At 46.3% G+C, this 18994-nt stretch overlaps 1 protein-coding gene across 2 annotated transcripts; it reads right to left on the reverse strand.

Annotated features, from left to right (window-relative positions):
• Positions 1 to 1134: 1134 nt before the first annotated feature.
• LOC115324352 lies at positions 1135 to 18821 on the reverse strand. 2 transcript variants are annotated; one of them, XM_040216613.3, is made up of 6 exons: positions 18523 to 18821; positions 18026 to 18151; positions 17662 to 17786; positions 9179 to 9216; positions 8576 to 8724; positions 1135 to 2702 (listed from the first exon to the last, which is right to left on the reverse strand). In XM_040216613.3, the coding sequence occupies exons 1-6, from the start codon at positions 18652 to 18654 to the stop codon at positions 2610 to 2612; spliced, it is 663 nt and encodes a 220-aa protein (XP_040072547.2). In that variant the 5' UTR covers positions 18655 to 18821; the 3' UTR covers positions 1135 to 2609. The 2 variants fall into 2 exon arrangements, with proteins under 2 accessions (XP_040072547.2, XP_040072548.2); XM_040216614.2 differs by having other exon boundaries at positions 18026 to 18188; positions 18523 to 18610.
• Positions 18822 to 18994: the final 173 nt, after the last annotated feature.

Here is an 18994-nt window from a genome sequence, read left to right on the forward strand (position 1 = left end):
AAAGTCACAAAATACAAAACTTGAAAGAATAAAACAGAGAGGACGAGGACGGGAACAGGACAACTTTCACACAAAGATGTCCTGTTCCCGTCCTCGTCCTCTCTGTTTCATTCCTTCAAGTTTTGTATCTATTAACCTACACATCGCGGCAACGTATGCCCCATACGTTGCCGCGATTTGTATTAATATTAATATATTAAAATTCATACGTAATTTTTAAGCTCTGATATAAGCTATTGCTTATGATCTAATTTCAAACGCGCGAACAAATATGACAATCAAAAGTGTGCTAATCATCATCATCGGTGCCAATTGCAGCATTTTTAATTACCAAATAATAAAATAAAAAAAAGTCTAAAATCAATGAAAACATTTTCGCTAATGTGAAAAATTAATGTAAAATTACATTAATTGTGGGTAAAGTATATTTTCCTATCAAAGTCGCGACTTTTAACAATCGGCAAAACGTCCAATGTCGCCGCCAATATCCTTCCAGACCAAATGCTCAAAAGTAAAAAAATTAATAAAAAACCATTTTTATTAGTTTTTTCATAACGTTTAGTTACTTTCATTTTTATGCTCCGTCGTTTTGCCTATCTCAGCCTTTCCAGTTCGAAGGAACGCCTACCTGCTTGCACGTCTGCTCACTGCAGCACGTTTCGTTGGCGTTGGAAGCCGCTGAAACAGTAGTCAGATTTAGTACTGCGTATACGAGCGAACGCAAGCGCTGTGCGTTTACGTTAGCTTTGCGTGTTCCACACTGCGCGTGCGCGGAGTCCGAAATAACGGTCTTAGATGGCGCATGGCGATGAGGCGCACGCACGTGGGGCACGCAACTCTAGCGCAAACGCACAGCACTTGTTTCTATGCGCAATACTTAAACTCTAACAAGTTACAATCCCATACCGGCTGTATAGCACTACGTTGGGACAATGAAGAGTGTTGTTTGCATTCGGAAACGGCGCTTCGCGAGCCATGATCGCGAGCAGTTCCGCCGTGCCCGCTGAGCAGAAGAATCGGGGGACCCTCACTAGAGCGCTTCCCGTTTCCGTCGCGGGAGGGCGAGCGTCTATAGCTGGAGGCGCGAATAGGTCTTGAAGGGCAAAAGACACTTGAGGAGCCACCAAAAGACAATTAGAAAATGTAATTTCTCCTTCATTGCTCCAACAGTTTTTTAACAATTGTATCATCTGCCTCCATCACCATGGCGGATCTCGGGAGTAATACAAAAAGCACATTTCATCCGATGCCTCCCAGTTGGGCCAAGTTTCGCAACTCAAGGGTCCTTATATATATTCTAGTTGTCTCGTGTTGCCGTCTTTACTTTGTCCCTGTCTTTTTGGTGCTTTTAGTGTGTAATGAAACTACAAGCCCAACTCATCATTTTGTTGCCAGAGCCAGAGAGACTAGAAAACTTTTAAAGAAATCTCAAGAATGTTTCTCACCCCAGATTGTCACAAATAAACACACAAGCCAACTAAAGAGTTGGTGGCAATGTGGACAGAAAACAACGCAAATTTACCCTTCTTCTGTGGCATGGGGCAAGGAAACTGAAGCAATTATAAAGATTAAAAAAAATATTACAGACGTTTACGATTCTCTGTAATGCAAAATTAGAGCGCAGCTCTTGAGGTATGTTGATATTGTGATATACCACGGTGGAGAATTTGAGATATATAAAATTTTTCTTGTTTTGTTTGAGGGTAGGCAAGGGAGGACAAGGAGGGTACGGCAAGAGCCCCACCCGCGCGGTGTTTGTTTCAACATAAAACGTCTTCGGCTAGTTGCTTCAAATTTCGTAAAGCCGCATCGTGAAGCCGTGGCCTGTGGCCTCACATAATGTCACAGTTTCCCCGCTAAATTTAGCGGGAAAATTGACGTCACGTGACCTCAGCACCAATTCAGTTTCCCTGCTAAATTTAGCGGAGGAAATGACGTCACATGACTTCATGTCACGTGACTTATACACAGCAAGTTTCTTTGCGAAATTTAGCTGGAAAAGTGATGCCACATGACCTCAACACCAATTGCATTATGGGACATCACAGACCTACACACCAATACAGTTTCTTCGCTAAATTTAGCAAGGAATTTAATTGGTGTATAGGTCTTTGACGTCCCATAATGCAACGCGCGCAATTACAGCGACTGCGACGGCGCCACCGCTAAACGCGGAAATGGGCACCTAAGAGCTGTGCTCTAAAAGATACTTTGCATGCAATACTGTCAGTGAAGGAGTTCAATATATCTAGCCATAAGGTAATGTTAAAACTAAAGGATCAACCCACATGCAAAAATAAACTGTAGTGTTTGTTTTCACTCCAAATCCTCCAAAAGGACATGCCTTAAAACAAATTTACCCTTGCGTCAGATGTATAAAATGACCTCGTAGGGTACCACCCAAAATACAAAGCATATATTCGAGAATTCCTACAGGCTAAATCAGAGTTATTTCAGGAACAAATACACGCTGTGGTCCCATTTTGAAACTGCCTTCATGAGGAAAGTGCTGATCTACGGATTTAAAATATGATCTCAAGTAGCAACTTAACAAAACCTGGATGCAGTGTATAGGTATACAGAACATGTGCAGGCCTTGAAATCATCCCTCACAACAGCTTCTCCAGTGTCGCATACACTTCCGCCGCCGACGCTCGCTTGTCCGGGTCCTGGACCGTGCATTTTCTCACAATGTCTCGAAGCTGCAAAACAAACAATCACCGCCTTGCAAAAACTGCTACCAAATATTCACTGTCAAATTTGTTTCACGTGACATGCCATGTCTTTATAAAAGTCTTGCTGCTTTCTAATTCAACTTTGCGTTGTAAGCCAAACTTCACTGACACAAATAAAAAATGATTTTGTTCACAGTCAACGGAGGTGACATGTTAGTGAGGGTTGTGCAACTGCCAAGAATATGACCGACCGTTCAATTAACATACTGGGTCTTCTGATAAAAGAAGCAGCATGCCTAAATCAATAAACAAGCAGATAGGTGCTTCAATCTATGCTATTTGAAAGTGACACAATGCTGGACGTTACACGAGGCGTGGCTAAAAGCTCTTCAATTTATGTACAACTATTTACAATAAGGCAAGTTCATTGTACCGACGGGACATTGGCAGAACACTGAGGCCGTCGAGTTTGATCTTCGCTCGAGCGTCTGCTCACAAGACTATTCTTTGTCGTCAACCTTAGTGTGCACTCCCACGCAAACAGAAACAGGATGCTGTCCGAGATGCCGCACACAGACCAATAAATACCAAGCAAATCCAATATTTTTTATTGACAATATGTGACAACAGTGTGATGAGCAATGTTGATCTCTTTATTTTTTCCCTTTGTACCGAACATCTTTACTGAGTCATACTTATCATTTCAAGTTAAGGTTAGCACCAGTGTTGCTGAGTTGCCATTCCGGAGTTGGAATGATTCCGGAATCGTTCTGTATTTTTGCGACCCCGGAATGGAATGGGAATGGAACGGCCGCAACGTTGAGGGAAATGGAATGGGAATGGAATTAGATGCCTATTGCCCGAAATAAAAAAAAATAAAAAATGGGCCCAATTTTTTTTTTTTTTTTTAGTGTTTACGTGTAATTAAATTGAGGCAGTCAGCAAGTCAGTTGCTCACAAATAAACTGAGTGGGAAACTGCTAGCCCACATGCAGCCCTAACAGACTTATACGCAAGAAAATGCAAATACAAAAAACAAGCGTCAAAGCAAAGAGCAGAGGCAGGAAGGGGGGTGGCGGTGACGCCTTTTACGGACGCGTAGGAGATGGGCCTAACCCGCGTTACACGAGAGCGAAACAAGAAACCAAGCAGCAAGCAAAAGAAACGAAGGGAGCGGCAAAGAAAGAAACCCCCATGCACGGCTCCTCATCAGCTCTGATAACTCGTTGACTCGTGCGCCGCTGAAAGATGATAGTTAGAGGAGTGTTGTTTAGCAGGCGGCCAACCCTGCTGCCTTCCACGTTCATTCGCACGCACTCCATCGAAGTGCGAAATGTGGGTTTGCTTCAGCATTAAAACAACGCGAGATTCACTTCTCTCTTCTCCTCCTGCGCTTTGCTCCGACGCTTGTTTATTTATACTGAATTTTTATGTGTAAGTCGGCCTTTTACTTAGTCTTTGTTCCGATGCTTGTTTTCTGTGTTATATGTTTTACATTCAAGTGGGTTAGGGTTACAAGCAAGCTAGCGGATTCTTGCTTATTTCCTTTGACTTGAGTCTCTGCATACTTTGTTTCACCTTGCGATGGACCGCTGTGGACGCTACAAGTGACCCCCGGCAATCCAGTACCGTGAGCAGGACTACGCGCACGACGCATTGCTGCGCCCCAGGGTAATGTGACACTCAGAAGGCACTGGATTGGTTTCGATGGCTCTCGTGCTGTCTGCTGCGGTGCATCATTAAGGTGAAGTAGACTATCGTCACCGCTCTTGTCGCGTGACCGAACTGACTATATCTGCAGAAGGACAGTTTCATGACATGGTCTATACGGTCCCTCGTGCTGCGCCGTAGAGGTTTCACTTTGTCAGAGGATGTGTTCTTGCCACTGTGTATGGAGTTGCTTCCAGCAGCGTACTAGCCGTGTTGCTGTACAGTAAGCTCGCGATAATTCAAACTCGGATATTTTGTACTTCCGGTTAATTCAAACTGATTTGAAAATTTTGGGTGTCCCGCTATGTATTTAATGCAGGGGTTTCAGCCACGGGAGCAGCTGAAACAGCTGTTTTGGAGCAGGTTGGGAGCAGCTAAAACTACAATCTGAAGCAGACTAGGAGCAGCTCAAATCAGTCATTGCACTTCAGCTTGTGTCTTAGACGAGCACAAGAACAATTTCAATGGTGCTTAGCAGCAGAGATAAACATGAGTGGTTAGGAACCTAGTAAGGTGGGATAACAGTGTAACAGACGCGAAATCTTGAAACGTTGTGAGCCTTAATGAGAACCAAAAAGCAAGTGCCACATGTTTCTGAAGATAGTGTCCTTAATATTTCCTGAGTGGCTTTCAGCTGCTCAAAATGCAAACCAGCACTGCTTATAGCACAACCTACACATGCTCGACATAGTAATTTTATGTGCGAACCACGTGACGTGCGTAAGCAACGGACGTGCAGTTGCGCGGAGGAGCAGGGCAACAAATTCCGAGTTTATCCCGTTGTACAACTCAATATCGAAGCAGCAGACTACGATTAACGGAGTTGTCGTATTCTAAGCGATAAGCAGGAGCAAGGTTAAAGTGCGCCAAGCAGATCTACCGCTCGCGTGAGAGCTGCTGGCCGGCAAGGTTTCGTATCGGACCGCGTTTCAGTTCAATCAAATCACGATTTATCTTGCAGGAATGCGGTTCCAACTTCTAACGATGAAGTACTAAAAGAAATCTTTTGCTCATTTGTTTTTAACTGGCTGACGTCCGGAACCCGGGCCGCAGAGCCTCAGGTAATCTGACGCTTAACGACTCGACCTCAACTCGGCCGACTTGCTTAACCGCTTATGGTTGAAGAATAACAATCCAGTCGCAGGTGGAATAACGCTTGGAATTGGACCCCCGAGTTTTTTTCGCGCGTTTCCGACATGGGAATCGGGATACACAGGAAGAATAAACAGAACAAACGATTGCAAGGCCGACCAAGCTAAACGCGCTCATATTTTCCAATCGAGTCGATAAAATCCGAAACCAAAACAAAATAAAAAATGTTTTGGCGCACGTTGAGCGATTTGGAGCATAATGGTTCGAGGTATTGGCTGTGGCGCAGTTTCCGCAAAATGGCGCAGGATGGCGCAGACAAATGCATCCGGCGCAAAATGGCGCAAATGGCGCAGCCGTTCCACCCCTGCAATGTATTTACACAATCCAGCGCCCAACTAACCCGCAAAGGTCGCGAACGACGCGCTCATAGTATGAGATTGTGCGGCGCGGTTCCGGTGACTGACTGCTGCGATAGGTCCGACAGATATCCACGACGCTCGTTTTCATGGAGGAGCAGAAACCATACGCAAATCTTACTAAGCCACTTAATTTGAACAGCGTTTTCGCTTAATTCATACTTTTTTTTTTTTTTTCTCGCGGCCCGTTGAGTGCGCTTCTTTCCGAGCACCGGTGCACCACAGAGAAGCAACACCCGCGGAGCTTGCTTTTGCGAGTGTTGCTTCTCCGCACTGCACCTATGCTCAGAAAAAAGCGCACTCAACGGGGCTCAAGCGGGCACACATTAGCGGAAAACTGCGTTCACATGATGTGCTTCAAGACTAGCAATGATAACCAAGACGACGTTGAGGATGATGAACAGCTCACTGGCATCATGCTTTCTGGCCTTGAAGCACATAATGTGAACACCGAGCTGGCGGAATACGCTAGTCTTGACGACGATGTGTATGCTTGTCGTTATGACTCATTAGAGGACATAGTACAGGAAGTAATGCCAGCGCAGTGCAGCAGTGAAAGTGAAGATGGCGGTGAAGAAAGGGATGACCCACTACCAACCGTCACAGCCTTTGAGCACATCGCTCAGCTTCGGAAATTTTCGTGTGCAAAGGAAGAGTCCCGTAAAGAGCTACTTGCGTTGGCTAGTATTGAAAATTTTGTTTTGAGATCTCATGTGCTGACTAAATAGTCCACAATCGACAAATTTTTTGCCGGATGAATAAACTTAACGTCACAGTTCTTTCACCAATGCCTGTACTTGCTTATAATTAGGCCTATGTGGAGGCAACTGGCAAAAATGTGCTTTGTATGTGTAGCTTTCCATGTAACAAATCATAATGTTGTCTAATATCATATTTAGACGAATTTCTGATAATTCAAACTTCTGATAACTCAAACTAAAATCTGTGACTTCCTGGAGTTTGAATTAATGAGTCTACTGTATTTGAAGAATACAGTAATATAGCTTATTTTTGTGCCACACACAGACTGGATATTTTTATGGTCTTATCAAACAAACACGCTGGCCGCGCATGTCCCAAAAGTCAAATGCAAAAAAAAAAAAGTTTGCAAAAAAAAAGAAAGTGAGTGTATTTGAGTTTTGCTGTTTGTTGCAAGCCATATGGTCGAAAGTCCAATGTCTTAAACAAGCATCGACATATCAAGGGGCTTTCTCGGTGTTTGCAGCACAATTAAAACAAACACGCTGTACAACCAGCCCTCCGCTTAGTATATAATCAGTGCTTTTTTGGGGCCTTTAGCATATTTTTGCAATTGTCTGAGCGTTGATAATATCAGCTTTATGCTAATACTTCGCAGCGCACAACAGACAACACACTGCTTATGCCGGCAACACAATGTAGCTGTCAAGTGCCAATTTTTACGCTTAGGAATTAGAGGTATGGAATGGAACGATTCAGCCATTCCAAAAGTGGGATGGGCCCAGCGTTCCTAGGAGTCGGAAGGAATTGACTTATCGAAAACTCCCCAGAATGGATCTGGAATGGAACGGGGGTGCCCATTCCGCTACACTGGTTAGCACAGCACAAAGGGGCCACTGCATAAAGCAGGATATTGTAGAGCACTGGACAAGCCCGGGCCAGCCGAAGGCCCAAGCTCAGCCCGGCCAGCAAGCCGGGCCGGGCTCAGGCCACGCCTGGACAGTCTTGTGCCACAACTCCTAAATTTTTTATAACAAAAAGTGTGCTCACTTATCTTTTAGGTTCAATAAAAACAAACAAGAAAAGTGGAAAGTTATTACGGTGCCGTTAAAAGAAATTACGAAAAGCTGTCTTGCACTTGGCAAGTGGATAAAAGAAAACGTATGAACTTTACCAGCATAGTGGGAGAGTGCGTGCTTTATACTTAGACAGTTCTTAGGTTAAAGCCTGCAAACTCTTCCTGGCTCACGTTTTATAATCTGCCGGGCCCGGGCTGGGCCCGGGCCGTGTCTCTACCGGGTCGAGTCAGGCCGGGCCTACAAATTCCAGCCCGCGCAGTGCTCTAGAATATTGTGTGTTCACATTTAAAAATGCTAAAGCATATTATTTAAGAATACAGTTTTTATAGGATCACTGGTAAGTCTTAAGAGAATGAACTCAGAGAAGCATATACACTGACTGAAGTTGGCATAAAAGTCCATATGATGAATACGACTCACAAGTATAATTATCACTCAAAATAGGCAAGTTGCAAAACATGACGATGAGGTGTGAAATATGATGTGTACATTTAGTGCTCTTTCCTGCTATAACCTCTTTTTGGGATTTGCAGTATTTTAAAAAAATAAATAAAGAACTACACTAAAGGCTACAAGTATAAGCTCCTTCACTAGCTGTATTAGTGAATAGTTGTGGAGTGCAAACAACCACAAAAGCTGCCCATCAGGCTTACACCCTTTGCTGCAATCAGTGCTGAAGTACATCAAGACAAGAAAAATGGCAGCAGAATGAACCATTAGCATGTCCTACATGTAAACTTAGCTGATTCAGCTGCATAAATAAACAGGGTTATTCACATTTTCCTATCTGTAGTTTAACTGCGCTTCATGATAAATGCAGCTCCAAGTTTCCAAAGGGAACACACCCGAATGGTGTGCAAATACCTCTAGGGGTAGGTACAAAAAAAAAACAGTCAAAACTCACAGCCTCCAAGATCTCCTCATCCCTAGAGGGCGCACATGACGTGCCCTTGGAAGGAGGGTCTACAAGAACTGCTGGAATGTCAGGATCTGCTGCCGCCGTCGATGCCTCTTCAATTGTTAGCCCCACTGGAGCAGAGCTTTTCTCTGCAACTGCGTTCATTGATACAGGTGAAACACTATTACACAACTTGGGATGGTACAAACAACACCCCATTTTCGTCCCGCAATATTTCCCAATTCACATAGAGAAAGTGGGGGAAAACAAAACATTCACAAATCCTGACAGTAGGCAATGATTGTAAAACCAGTGTCTGACCAAATTACGCACAAGCAGTTTACCGCAGAATGCATTTTATCAGTATGACTTCATCCTCTACCGAGATCTGAACACGTGATATAAACTCCGTGGTTCAACCATGCCCTCTGAGTTAAATTGTCACAGGGAGGTCAACCTAGTATGTTTGAGTAAAGAAGACCTCTTGGTCGCTGTAAAAATAATGCAAACTCAATTGCTCGTTTGAGCTGCAATGTTCTTCCTGCATTAAATTTTACATGCATCCCCTGTGAACATCCTACACGCAACATTTGAACGCAGACGACTCACCATTGAGTGGCAGAATTTCATCGTTCACCGTCGACGAGCTGAAACAAAGGCAAGCTTGAGTTACGAATGCACAAACAAGGCCGCAACTTGACTTGACCGAACCTGCCCGTTTTTCATGTCACGCAACAGAAGGAAAACCACCATAATCTCACATGGGGTGTAACAACTTAACCTGGGTTTAAAAAAAAAAAACTCTCCCGAGGAACATGGTCAAACAATATTGCCCTTAAGTGTTGACGAGATCGGAACAGCAGTGTATAGTGTAGGAACTTTTTGGGTCTCGCAGGTCCTTTTGAAGTCTGTTTAAGAACTATGGTAGTCCTGAAACAGACTGACGAAGGATTTGTCAGGCCCAAGATGTTTCTGCACTATTTCTGCCACTATATGATCCATTGTTCTAGTGACTAGGTAGGAGCAAGAGTCAAAGAGCACACAAACTGCAAGAGGCATACTTTATCAGGAGGAGGGGGCCCCAATGCGTCAGCGACATGTCAATTTCATTGTATAATGCCGAGATACGTTTTTTTGATAAATTTATGTAGACAGGTTGAAGGGCACGTATCCCGGCGCATGCGTAGCTTAGGTGACGATGGGTGTATCAACATATATATATGAACTTCTATCTTCTTTTTTTCAAATGCAGTTGTGATTAGCACTTGTGTTTGCCTTCTCTCTTGTGTTCGTCTTTTTAGCGCTTTTAACCACGATTCAAAACAGTCATCACTAACTATAGCCCACCAACAAGTACTTTTACAGAACATATTGGCGCCATCTATCGGGTACCCATAGAACACTTGCAATTCCCGTGAGTTCTTTTTTTTTTTTCTTGCGAAAGCATCAACTGTCCTACGGAGCGAGCCGACGTCATCAGCTTTGAAGCCGTGCCACACGGCACATTAGATCCTTTCTCCAAGTGAAGCCAGCTCCCAGCTATGAAACCACGCGAAAAGCCTAGCCAGACAGTACCTAGTTTCCCCGATCCCAAAGGAGTGGAGCAAAACTGATGGATTTCGGCTTTAATCCCATTGGCTCGTGAGCATCGACGAGGCTCCGATTGGTTACTGCGCATCAGTTTCAACGACCACCACCCCATGGCGCTACGTGTCTGCGAGGCAGCGGCTCCACCGTTCCACGCCCAAAGTCAGCGCGCTGAGGACAGCGCGTGCGCTAGACTGTCGAAGCAAGTACGCTGCGGACGAAAGAAGGAAGTAGAGGAGCGGCATGCAGGCTTTGCATTCACAACTCACAAAAAGTGCTTAGGTGTACCTCCAGCCTTTTTTGTTTTGCTCTATTTTTATTTATCGGCTCTTGACAATGTCATAAAAAACCATTCCTCATAGATAGTATGTACAGCCTTCAGATTTCCTAACAATATTGTGCAAACACTGACCGGCCGGTAGATCAGCAGCTTATTGCAGCGTTAAACAGCAAGTCAATGAGGCTATGCAGGCATGTGCCTTCTGCCACAGGCGCATAGCCTCGCTGACTTGTTCTTCCACGCCGCAATAAGGCGGTGACTACCGGCCGGTTTAGAGCAGTGATGGGCGAATCACCGGAGATTAGGATTCGGGCTGATTCAGAAGTGTCCTAACTTTTCAAGACGAATATTTGGATTTGGATGATTCAGAGGTTCGGTCGTCGCTCGTCGTCGGTCTTGCGTCATTCGCAAATATAAATCAGTTTTGGTTTATTTACAGTGTTATTGAAGGGAAACGGGTAGCCCGTCGTTTTGTTACATGCACATGGTGCATACCTACCAGCTTTTATATCCGCCAATGGCGTCGAGCACGATTTTCGGGGTCTTCGTGCTTCGGAAATGCTTGCGAGTAAGGTTTAGTTAATGCCCCAACATTTTGGTCAGGAATTGGGATTGAGTGAGTACTTTTTTCATTCCCTTTAACCTTTCATATGATACGGATTTCGAATGTAATATGGAAGCTTAATGTGTCGTCCATGATACATGTATAATAAACATCTGAGTAAGCAAAGGATTCATCTCTTCTTCCGAAGGATGTAGTGTGGTCTGGCAATGTTCTGAATCTATCAGAACCATCTGAATCGCTAGAAGATTTGGTCAATTATCCGAACCTTTCCGAATCTCCAGATTCAAGTCCGAATCTCAGTTCAAAAAAAAGTTTGTCCCATCACTAGTCTAGAGCAACTGCATATGCTCCGCCTTGCGGAGCAGAGTACTACAATGGCGCTTCCAGGGCGGCCATGTTGGATCCAAGGCCTCACTGCAGGAAGCGACCGTCGCTTTTGCAAGACCCCCAGATGCGCAAACTACGCTATCGTCCTCCGTGTTGCCTTCTTCCCAGACTTCAAAGACATGTATTAAAACATCGCTCACATTATAGAACAACACGATTATACTGCCAGTGGCTACACATAATGTTGAATGGTTAAGGAACCTTCCAGTACATTCTATTTTAATGTAGGGTGTATATTTCACAAACACAAAGCAAGAAACGTGATCCGCCTGAAACTCGGTGCCTGCAAGGTCGCTTTTCCGCCCAAAGTTCAGACCCAGCTTGGTGCACGTGACCACATCTTCATCAATACGGAGTTGGCAGTGAAAGGAAAAGGAATGTGATACTCTGGCTCTGCAAGCAGAGCCTATACAGTTAGGCCGATCGACGTTCATGCGATATTGTTGAAAAATCTGGAGGCTGTATGATCTTGCAAATATTTCATAACCTTTGCTCTCGTGAAATCCAGGGCAGCCTTATAAATGGCCCCAGCGTGCCAGATTCATGGAATTGGTATCTAAAAGAAACACTTCTTTGCAATTCTCTTAACACGTTAGTATAGATATTCTTCACACTGTTATGTGCTGGCAACTGTGAATACTGCCACGAAGCGGGACACGAGCATGCGCATGCGCTCGGGCTCTCGAACAGACCCTCGTGGATCCAGCCCAGCCAGGTCAACTATGGACGCTTGCTATGTACAGCGCGCCTCAAGCTTAACGCCGCCATGGCATTTGCCTTTTCTGACAGTCCCTGCACCAGCCAATCGAACTATCTAAAGAATATTTGGGTTCCCAATTTCTATCCCATCCTGAGAAGGCATCCCGAACGTTCTGGTGACAAATTTAACAGTAAGTAGCCGACACGAGTTCAATGTTTAGGAACCCGGTGGCGGCGTTAAGTTTGGGGGGCACTGTACATAATGTATCTAACGTCTAAATACAGAACATTGGCGGCGAAGTGAAGAACCTACCAACGCGCTGTTCATGGTGCCACGGCGGAAGCGACGGCACCAGGGGCGCCGGCATTTGGCTGCATCGACGAGTTTGAATTGAGCAACAGTGCAGCATTGCCACTTTACCACAAACGACTCGAGTTGTACTTTATCGCAAATGAGGTAAAGTGAGCCGAGAAGAAGCGTGCAATACTTTGCACGGTCTGCAGGGCGGCAACAAACGCAATTGTCTGTTCGCTCTGCCCACCGGTTTTACCTTCCAAGACAAGCTACGATGACATCATCTCGAGACTGGCGGCCCACTTCAACCCAAGGCCGCTGTCATCGTCCAGCGTTTCCAATTCAGGAAACGCGACCAGCGTCAAGGGGAGAGTATCGCTGAATACATCGCCGAGCTTCGTCGGTCGTCGAAACACTGTGCTTTCGGACCGACGTTGGATGACAGGCTCCAAGACAGGTTTGTCTGCGGTCTCCGGGAAGAGTCCCTTCAGCGATGGCTTCTGTCCGAGCCCGAATTAACCTTCTCGGTAGCCAAGGAGAAGGCGATTGCAGCAGAGTACGCCCACAAGGAGCGGTGCCCGCCGAGAGCAGCGATATGTGCCAGGTCGGTGAGCAGACGACTCCGAACACAAAGCTGAACTCCTCAGCGTCAAGAGAAGCAAATGCACCGAAGTCACAGCTAAAGGCAAGCAAGTGTTTTGGCTATGGAGGGGCACACACCCCAGACGAGTGTCGTTTTCGACACGCCCAGTGCCATTTCTGCAAGCAGCGGGGCCATGTCGTGAAGGTTTGTCGACAGAAAGCGAAGCAGTCGTCATCAACACCTAAGCCAACAAGTGATAAACGCCCAGGCCAAGGCGGTCAGCGGCGCGACAGTGATACGGCTGACATGTTCGGCATTTTCCAAGTAACTGCCGAGAAGTCTGCTGTCCGGGTCGTCGTTGAGGTTAACGGAAGCCCTCTCGAGATGGAAGTAGACTCAGAAGCCGTGTGTTTCATGATCAACGAGAGAACTATGCGCCAGCTGCGGTTGTCCAAGCACAAGCTACGCTCATGTGAACTGCGTCTTCGCACGTAAAACTATGCGCCAGCTGCGGTTGTCTAAGCACAAGCTACGCCCATGTGAACTCCGCCTTCGCACGTACAACCAGCAGAAATTGAGGGTGCTAGGCTCTGTGATGGTCCAGGTCACCTAAAGATCACCAAGAACGATTGCGTCTTGTCGTGATCAAGGGAGCAGGCGTAAGCTGGCTGGGCCGAGACTGGTTTAAGTCTCTCGCGATTGAGTTAAAATTTAATCAACTGCAAGGAGAATCGAAGAGCCAGAGTCCGTCCACAGCAGCAGTGCTGCGAAGTCACGTCGATGTCTTCCAACTGGGTCTGGGTAAAAGCAGAAGACCACCAGTCCGAGTCGAAGTTGAACCAACCACTAGCCCAAATTCTTCAAATTACATCCAGTTCCCTTTGCCTTACTACCAAGGGTAGATGAAGCCTAGGACAAGCTCATCAATCAAGGCATTTTGGAACCCGTACTACATTCCCGTTGGGCGACTCCAATAGTACCTGTGATCAAGAAGGATGGCACAGTGCGAATTTGTGGCAACTACAAGAGTACGGTGAAGCCTGTCGTTTGTTGTTGGGAAAACTACCCTTTGCCCACAAGTTAACGGAGGAACGTTTTGCGAAACTGGCGGGCTGTGCCAAGTTTTCCAAGCTTGATTTAGACCAAGTGTACCTACAAGTGACCACCGATAGTGAGACAGCTGATTTTCTCACCATCACAACACACCATGGACTTTTCCGGGTCACACACCTGCCGTTCGGAGTAGCTGTTGCCGTGGCTATTTTTCAGAGATACATGGAACAGCTGCTGCAAGGACTGGAAGGGGTGCACGTTTTTCTAGATGACATTCTCGTAGGCGGTAAAGATGACGCCGAGCACAAAAACTCGTCTGCAAGCAGTGCTTCAACGAATTAAAGACGACAGTGTCCGGCTGAAACGTGATAAGTGTACTTTTGGAGCGGATGAAGTCATATTCCTGGGTTATAAAGTCAACAATGCAGGAATGCAGCCAACAGATGACAAAGTCAGGGCTATCCATTGAGCATTCGAGCCAAAGTGTAAGAAGGAGTTGCAAGCGTTCCTAGGAGCACTTAACTTCTATAACAGGTTCCTGCGGGGAGTGTCACGCATTTGGGAGCCATTGCACAGGCTGCTGGATGACGGCCATAAGTGGAAATGGACGATGCGGGAAGCAGAAGCTTTCCAGCGGGCCAAGAAATTACTGCAGCCTTTGGACATCCTTGGCCACTACAGTGTCCACAAGCCACTCATTATGGCCTGTGACGCCTCTCCGCATGGACTTGGGGTAGTGCTGAGCCACGTCGACAGCGAAGGCCGGGAGGTTCCGGTAGCATATGGATCTTGAACAATGACAGCTGCCGAACGGAACTACGCACAGACAGACAGACCGTGAAGCCTTGGCAATAGGTTTCGGAATACGAAAGTTCCACAAGTTTGACTATAGCCGGCATTTTCAGGTTGTGACAGATCACAAACCTCTGCTGGGACTCTTGCATAACACAAAACCAATGCCTCAGGTCCTGTCACCGAGGATGTTGCGTTGGTCGTTAATGCTGTCTGCTTACGACTACGAGCTGGAGTACAGGACTGCTCATCAGCTCAAGAACGCAGATGCACTGAGTCGACTGCCTCTAACAGAGAAGGACAGCCCACCTGACCAGAAACTTTTTGAAGTCCGGATGCTGGAGAAAGCGCCGGAGATTCCTTGGGATTCCCAAAAGATTGCACGATGCACCCACAACGACCCAACCTTGGCCAGAGTTCTATATTGGACGGTGGTCGGATGGCCTCAAAAGAAACTGCCGGACCAGTGCAAGCCTTTCGTTCGACAGCAGCACGAGTTGTCAGAGTATCGGGGTTGCTACTCTGGGGGAGTAGAATTATCATTCTGGGGCAAGCCAGAGACCAGGTCTTGGACTTGTTGCATACCATGCATCCCGGCATCGTCCGCATGAAGGCGCTGGCTAGAAGCACAGTTTGGTGGCCAGGCATCAATCAAGATATCGAAAGGAAGGTTCGAACCTGCCTACCCTGCAAGGAGACTAGGCGGGAACCTGCACGCGCAAGGCTGTATCCATGGGACTTTGCCAGAAACCCTTGTTCCCGGATCCATATAGATTTTGCAGGGCCATTCCAAAGAAAAGTTTTTCTTTTGGTGGTGGACACACACTCGAAATGGCTGGAAGTCATCCAGACAGCATCCATGTCTTCAGCAACAGGACACTATAGTCTCCGACAATGGAACGGCATTCGTCTCGCAAGAATTTGAAGAATTCACGCTGAGGAACCAACTCCGGCATGTCAAGGTGGCATCGTGCTATCCATCATCTAACGGTCAAGTAGAGCGTATGGTCCAAGAGACTAAACAGGCCCTCAGGCGCATGGAAAGAGGTGACATATGGCCACCAAGCTGGCACTTTTCCTTTTGAGCCAACATATTCTGTTGCACTCTACGACAGGAAAGAATCTTGCAGAATCGTTGATGGGTCGAAGACTCCATACAGCACTGGACCAGCTTCAAGCAGACCTACAAACAGAGATGGTAGACAAACAAGAAAAACAAACGCTGCGGGGAAGGCAAGGTGTACGCGAATTTGAACTGCAAGACACCGTCTTTGTCTGCAACTATCTAGGAGGCCCTAAGTGGCTGCCCGGTGTCGTCACTGAGATCACTGGTCCGGTGTCGTACAAGGTTCGCACCATCGACGGGCGTTTTTGGAAGCGACACGTAGACCAAATCCGGAGTCGTAAGTTTAGCACGTATCTGGAGGAGGAGCCCGCGACAGAGCTGCCAGAACAGCAGCATCCCTTGTCATGCGAGCCACGACTTTCGGATGAGCCAGCGGAAGAGCGCTCGCTCTTAACGAGCGAGGCGGACTTTTCCGCGCAGCCAACCACGCCCGAGGAAACACCAGTGGCAACGCCTTCTTCACAACTTCCGCCTGCTTCGGAACCAAGGCACGAAGCAGTGTTGCCAACTTCAGCGCCCGTGCAAGAACAATCGAGTCGTCCCCAGCAACAACGCCAACGTCTTAATCCTAACTAGGGGGGAGAACTGTTATGTGCTGGCAACTGTGAATACTGCCACGAAGCGGGTGTCGGGACACGAGCACGCGCACAAGCTCTCGAACAGAGCAGTGTTTCCACTCCTACTGATTTATCAGTAGATCTACAGATTTTTTCAGAATTCTGCTGATTCAGTGATGATACCACAAAATCTACTGATTTTTCTCCTTTTTGCCTACATGTGACCCAATACTACTACTTTTTGCTCCAAGGCGCGCCCTCGAATGATTTCGGCGCACTTCGGTGGGTCATTTCCATCCTCCTTGGTCATTTCACGTATGTGCATGTGTGTGTAGGCATTGTAAAAGTAAACGAGGGGCAAAAGTGAGAGCCAATAGGTGCACGCACACACGCACAGGTGACAGCAATGCAGGGGATAGTTAAACCAAACGCGGGTGGATTGGTGTACAAAATGGGAAAGGGAGAGGAACCCTTGTCGAAACTAGAATCACTGTAGAGCGACGGCACGTTCGGCCACCTAAGAGGGCGCACCTCGCTTCGAGCCTTTCATGCCGTGCCGTATGTATCGCGGTTTGAGGGATTTTAATTTGCTTATAACTTCCAAACTAACGCGAAGTTTGCCACCACAATTTTTTCTGCATGTTACTACAGTGCCTGAGGTCTATCTCAGCGCAAGTTTTCGACCAGTCAAATAATCACTGGAGTGCCCTTCTCTAAACACCCCAAGATATGGGAAAAAATTCTGGCAACAAATTTTACACTCAAAGAACAAGAACTGTGAAATTATTTCATTGAGCAGACCATTAAGCGATAAAGACTAAGTGATTTCTAGTAATCCTGTAAGTGTCGCGCGGCAGCTGACTTCCAGATATTGCAGGAAGAGGTCGGGAAATTTGATTTGCACACAGTTTCTACCCTTTTTCACTGCTTATTTTTCTAAAGAGACTGCCAAAATTTAGAAACCTACCGATTTTTGGAGATTTTTCAAGCTGAAATCTAGTACTATTTTCTGGGGAGCTGTGGCAACACTGGAACAGACTCTCATGGATCCAGCCCAGCCAGGTCGGCTATGGACCACTACGCTTGCTATGTGCATAATGTATGTAAATTCTAAATACACAACACACTCGAACTGCGTCATTTGAGGAATTTCACTATACGGCCATACCTTGGCGAATTGGTGCTGTACTTGCCCTCGGAATGCACCTCACTTCCACGCCTTTTCCGTCTGTGGCTTTTCTTGTTCGGCTTCTTCGAAGTGGGAGGGTCGGAAGGATAGTTCGGCAGGGTTACCTTGAAAACAAAGACGTGCGGGTGAAATCGTTAATGCTTTCGCATTAAAGACAAAACATATAATCCAAGTTCGTCGCGTTGGATGCCAGCGTAGCTGATCGTTCACTTTCCTTGTTTTGAAATGATCATTTGTGGCATGCACAGCGCTCCATAAAGCTAAGCAAGGTTTCGGAAAGCATGAGTAAACATGCGACCGTTTTAAGCACATGAAATGTTATATTCAGAATCGGACACCCCACCTGCATTGCGCTCGTCGGATGAAGCAACGCCTGAATTTCCTCGACTTCGCCAGTTTCCTCGGCAACAGCGTCGACAGCGGCGTCCACCGGTGTCCGTGCTGCCATCTCTGGGGCTAACTCCGTAGCCTGGAAACCGAATGGTGTCCGAGTTTTCAAGTACTACCTGGAAAGGGGAAACGTTGCACTAGAAACTTCAGGTCAAAACTGACAGTACACCCTTCGCGTCACCGTCCGATTTCGCAAGGCGTCTGCTCTACTGCAAACAATCGCTTGAGTTACCTCGACGAAGTCCGTTTTGGTCATCTAGCTCTGATCAGACCAAAACGGACCCTGTCTAAGGTCTAGCTCTGTTTATTTGTTTTTTGTTCCTTTGGATATCTTATTCGCATAGCAAATCTGGCAGATGAGTGATCCAAAGATGAGCATTAGTAAGGCCAATGTTGATAAAACCGTGGTAAAACGCAGTCTGCAGTGAATGCGTTTGCTTTGCAACTCACTTGCTTTGGGTGTGATTCAGATTCTACGAAGTGCTTGTCTATTTCGTCGGATGTCTTCAAATTCGGGGCGAAATGCGGTCCCACACCATAGCGCAAATAAAACTGGACTGTATGATATCGATGTGTAATCATATCCGATGCCCATGCCTCGTTGATAAGAAAGCGACTTGCGGCTTTCCTGCGTGCCTTCGAGCGCTTAAAGTCGCTTATAAACAGGTCTAGCTGACTTTTCTTAATTCTGTGAAAATCAGAAGCGTTTTATATGCGTGGAGCGCATGCGCAAAATTATTTACAGAATAAAATCGCAATGACAATGGTTTTCAAACCGAAACCAATTGAGGCCTAAAGCCAAGCCAATCAGAGGGACGAAAATGAGGCACGTGACTCAAAATGTCACGAACCTTTCGCGAACTTTTATCGACCTGAGTTTCGGCGCATTTGTCAAAAATTAGTTTAGTTAAACTACTTTAGT

Source organism: Ixodes scapularis, unplaced genomic scaffold (assembly GCF_016920785.2).
Source record: "Ixodes scapularis isolate PalLabHiFi unplaced genomic scaffold, ASM1692078v2 PGA_scaffold3__209_contigs__length_174095766, whole genome shotgun sequence".
Taxonomy (NCBI): domain Eukaryota; kingdom Metazoa; phylum Arthropoda; class Arachnida; order Ixodida; family Ixodidae; genus Ixodes; species Ixodes scapularis.

Excerpts from the sequence above, each read along its gene's own strand:
- LOC115324352 (XM_040216613.3), bottom strand. The coding sequence starts at position 18,654 with ATGATTACACATCGATATCATACAGTCCAGTTTTATTTGCGCTATGGT. Across the intron at positions 8,725-9,178 it reads TGAAATTCTGCCACTCAATG|TTGCAGAGAAAAGCTCTGCT; the intron begins GTGAGTCGTCTG and ends CAATGAACGCAG. Across the intron at positions 2,703-8,575 it reads ATGAGGAGATCTTGGAGGCT|CTTCGAGACATTGTGAGAAA; the intron begins GTGAGTTTTGAC and ends TTTGTTTTGCAG.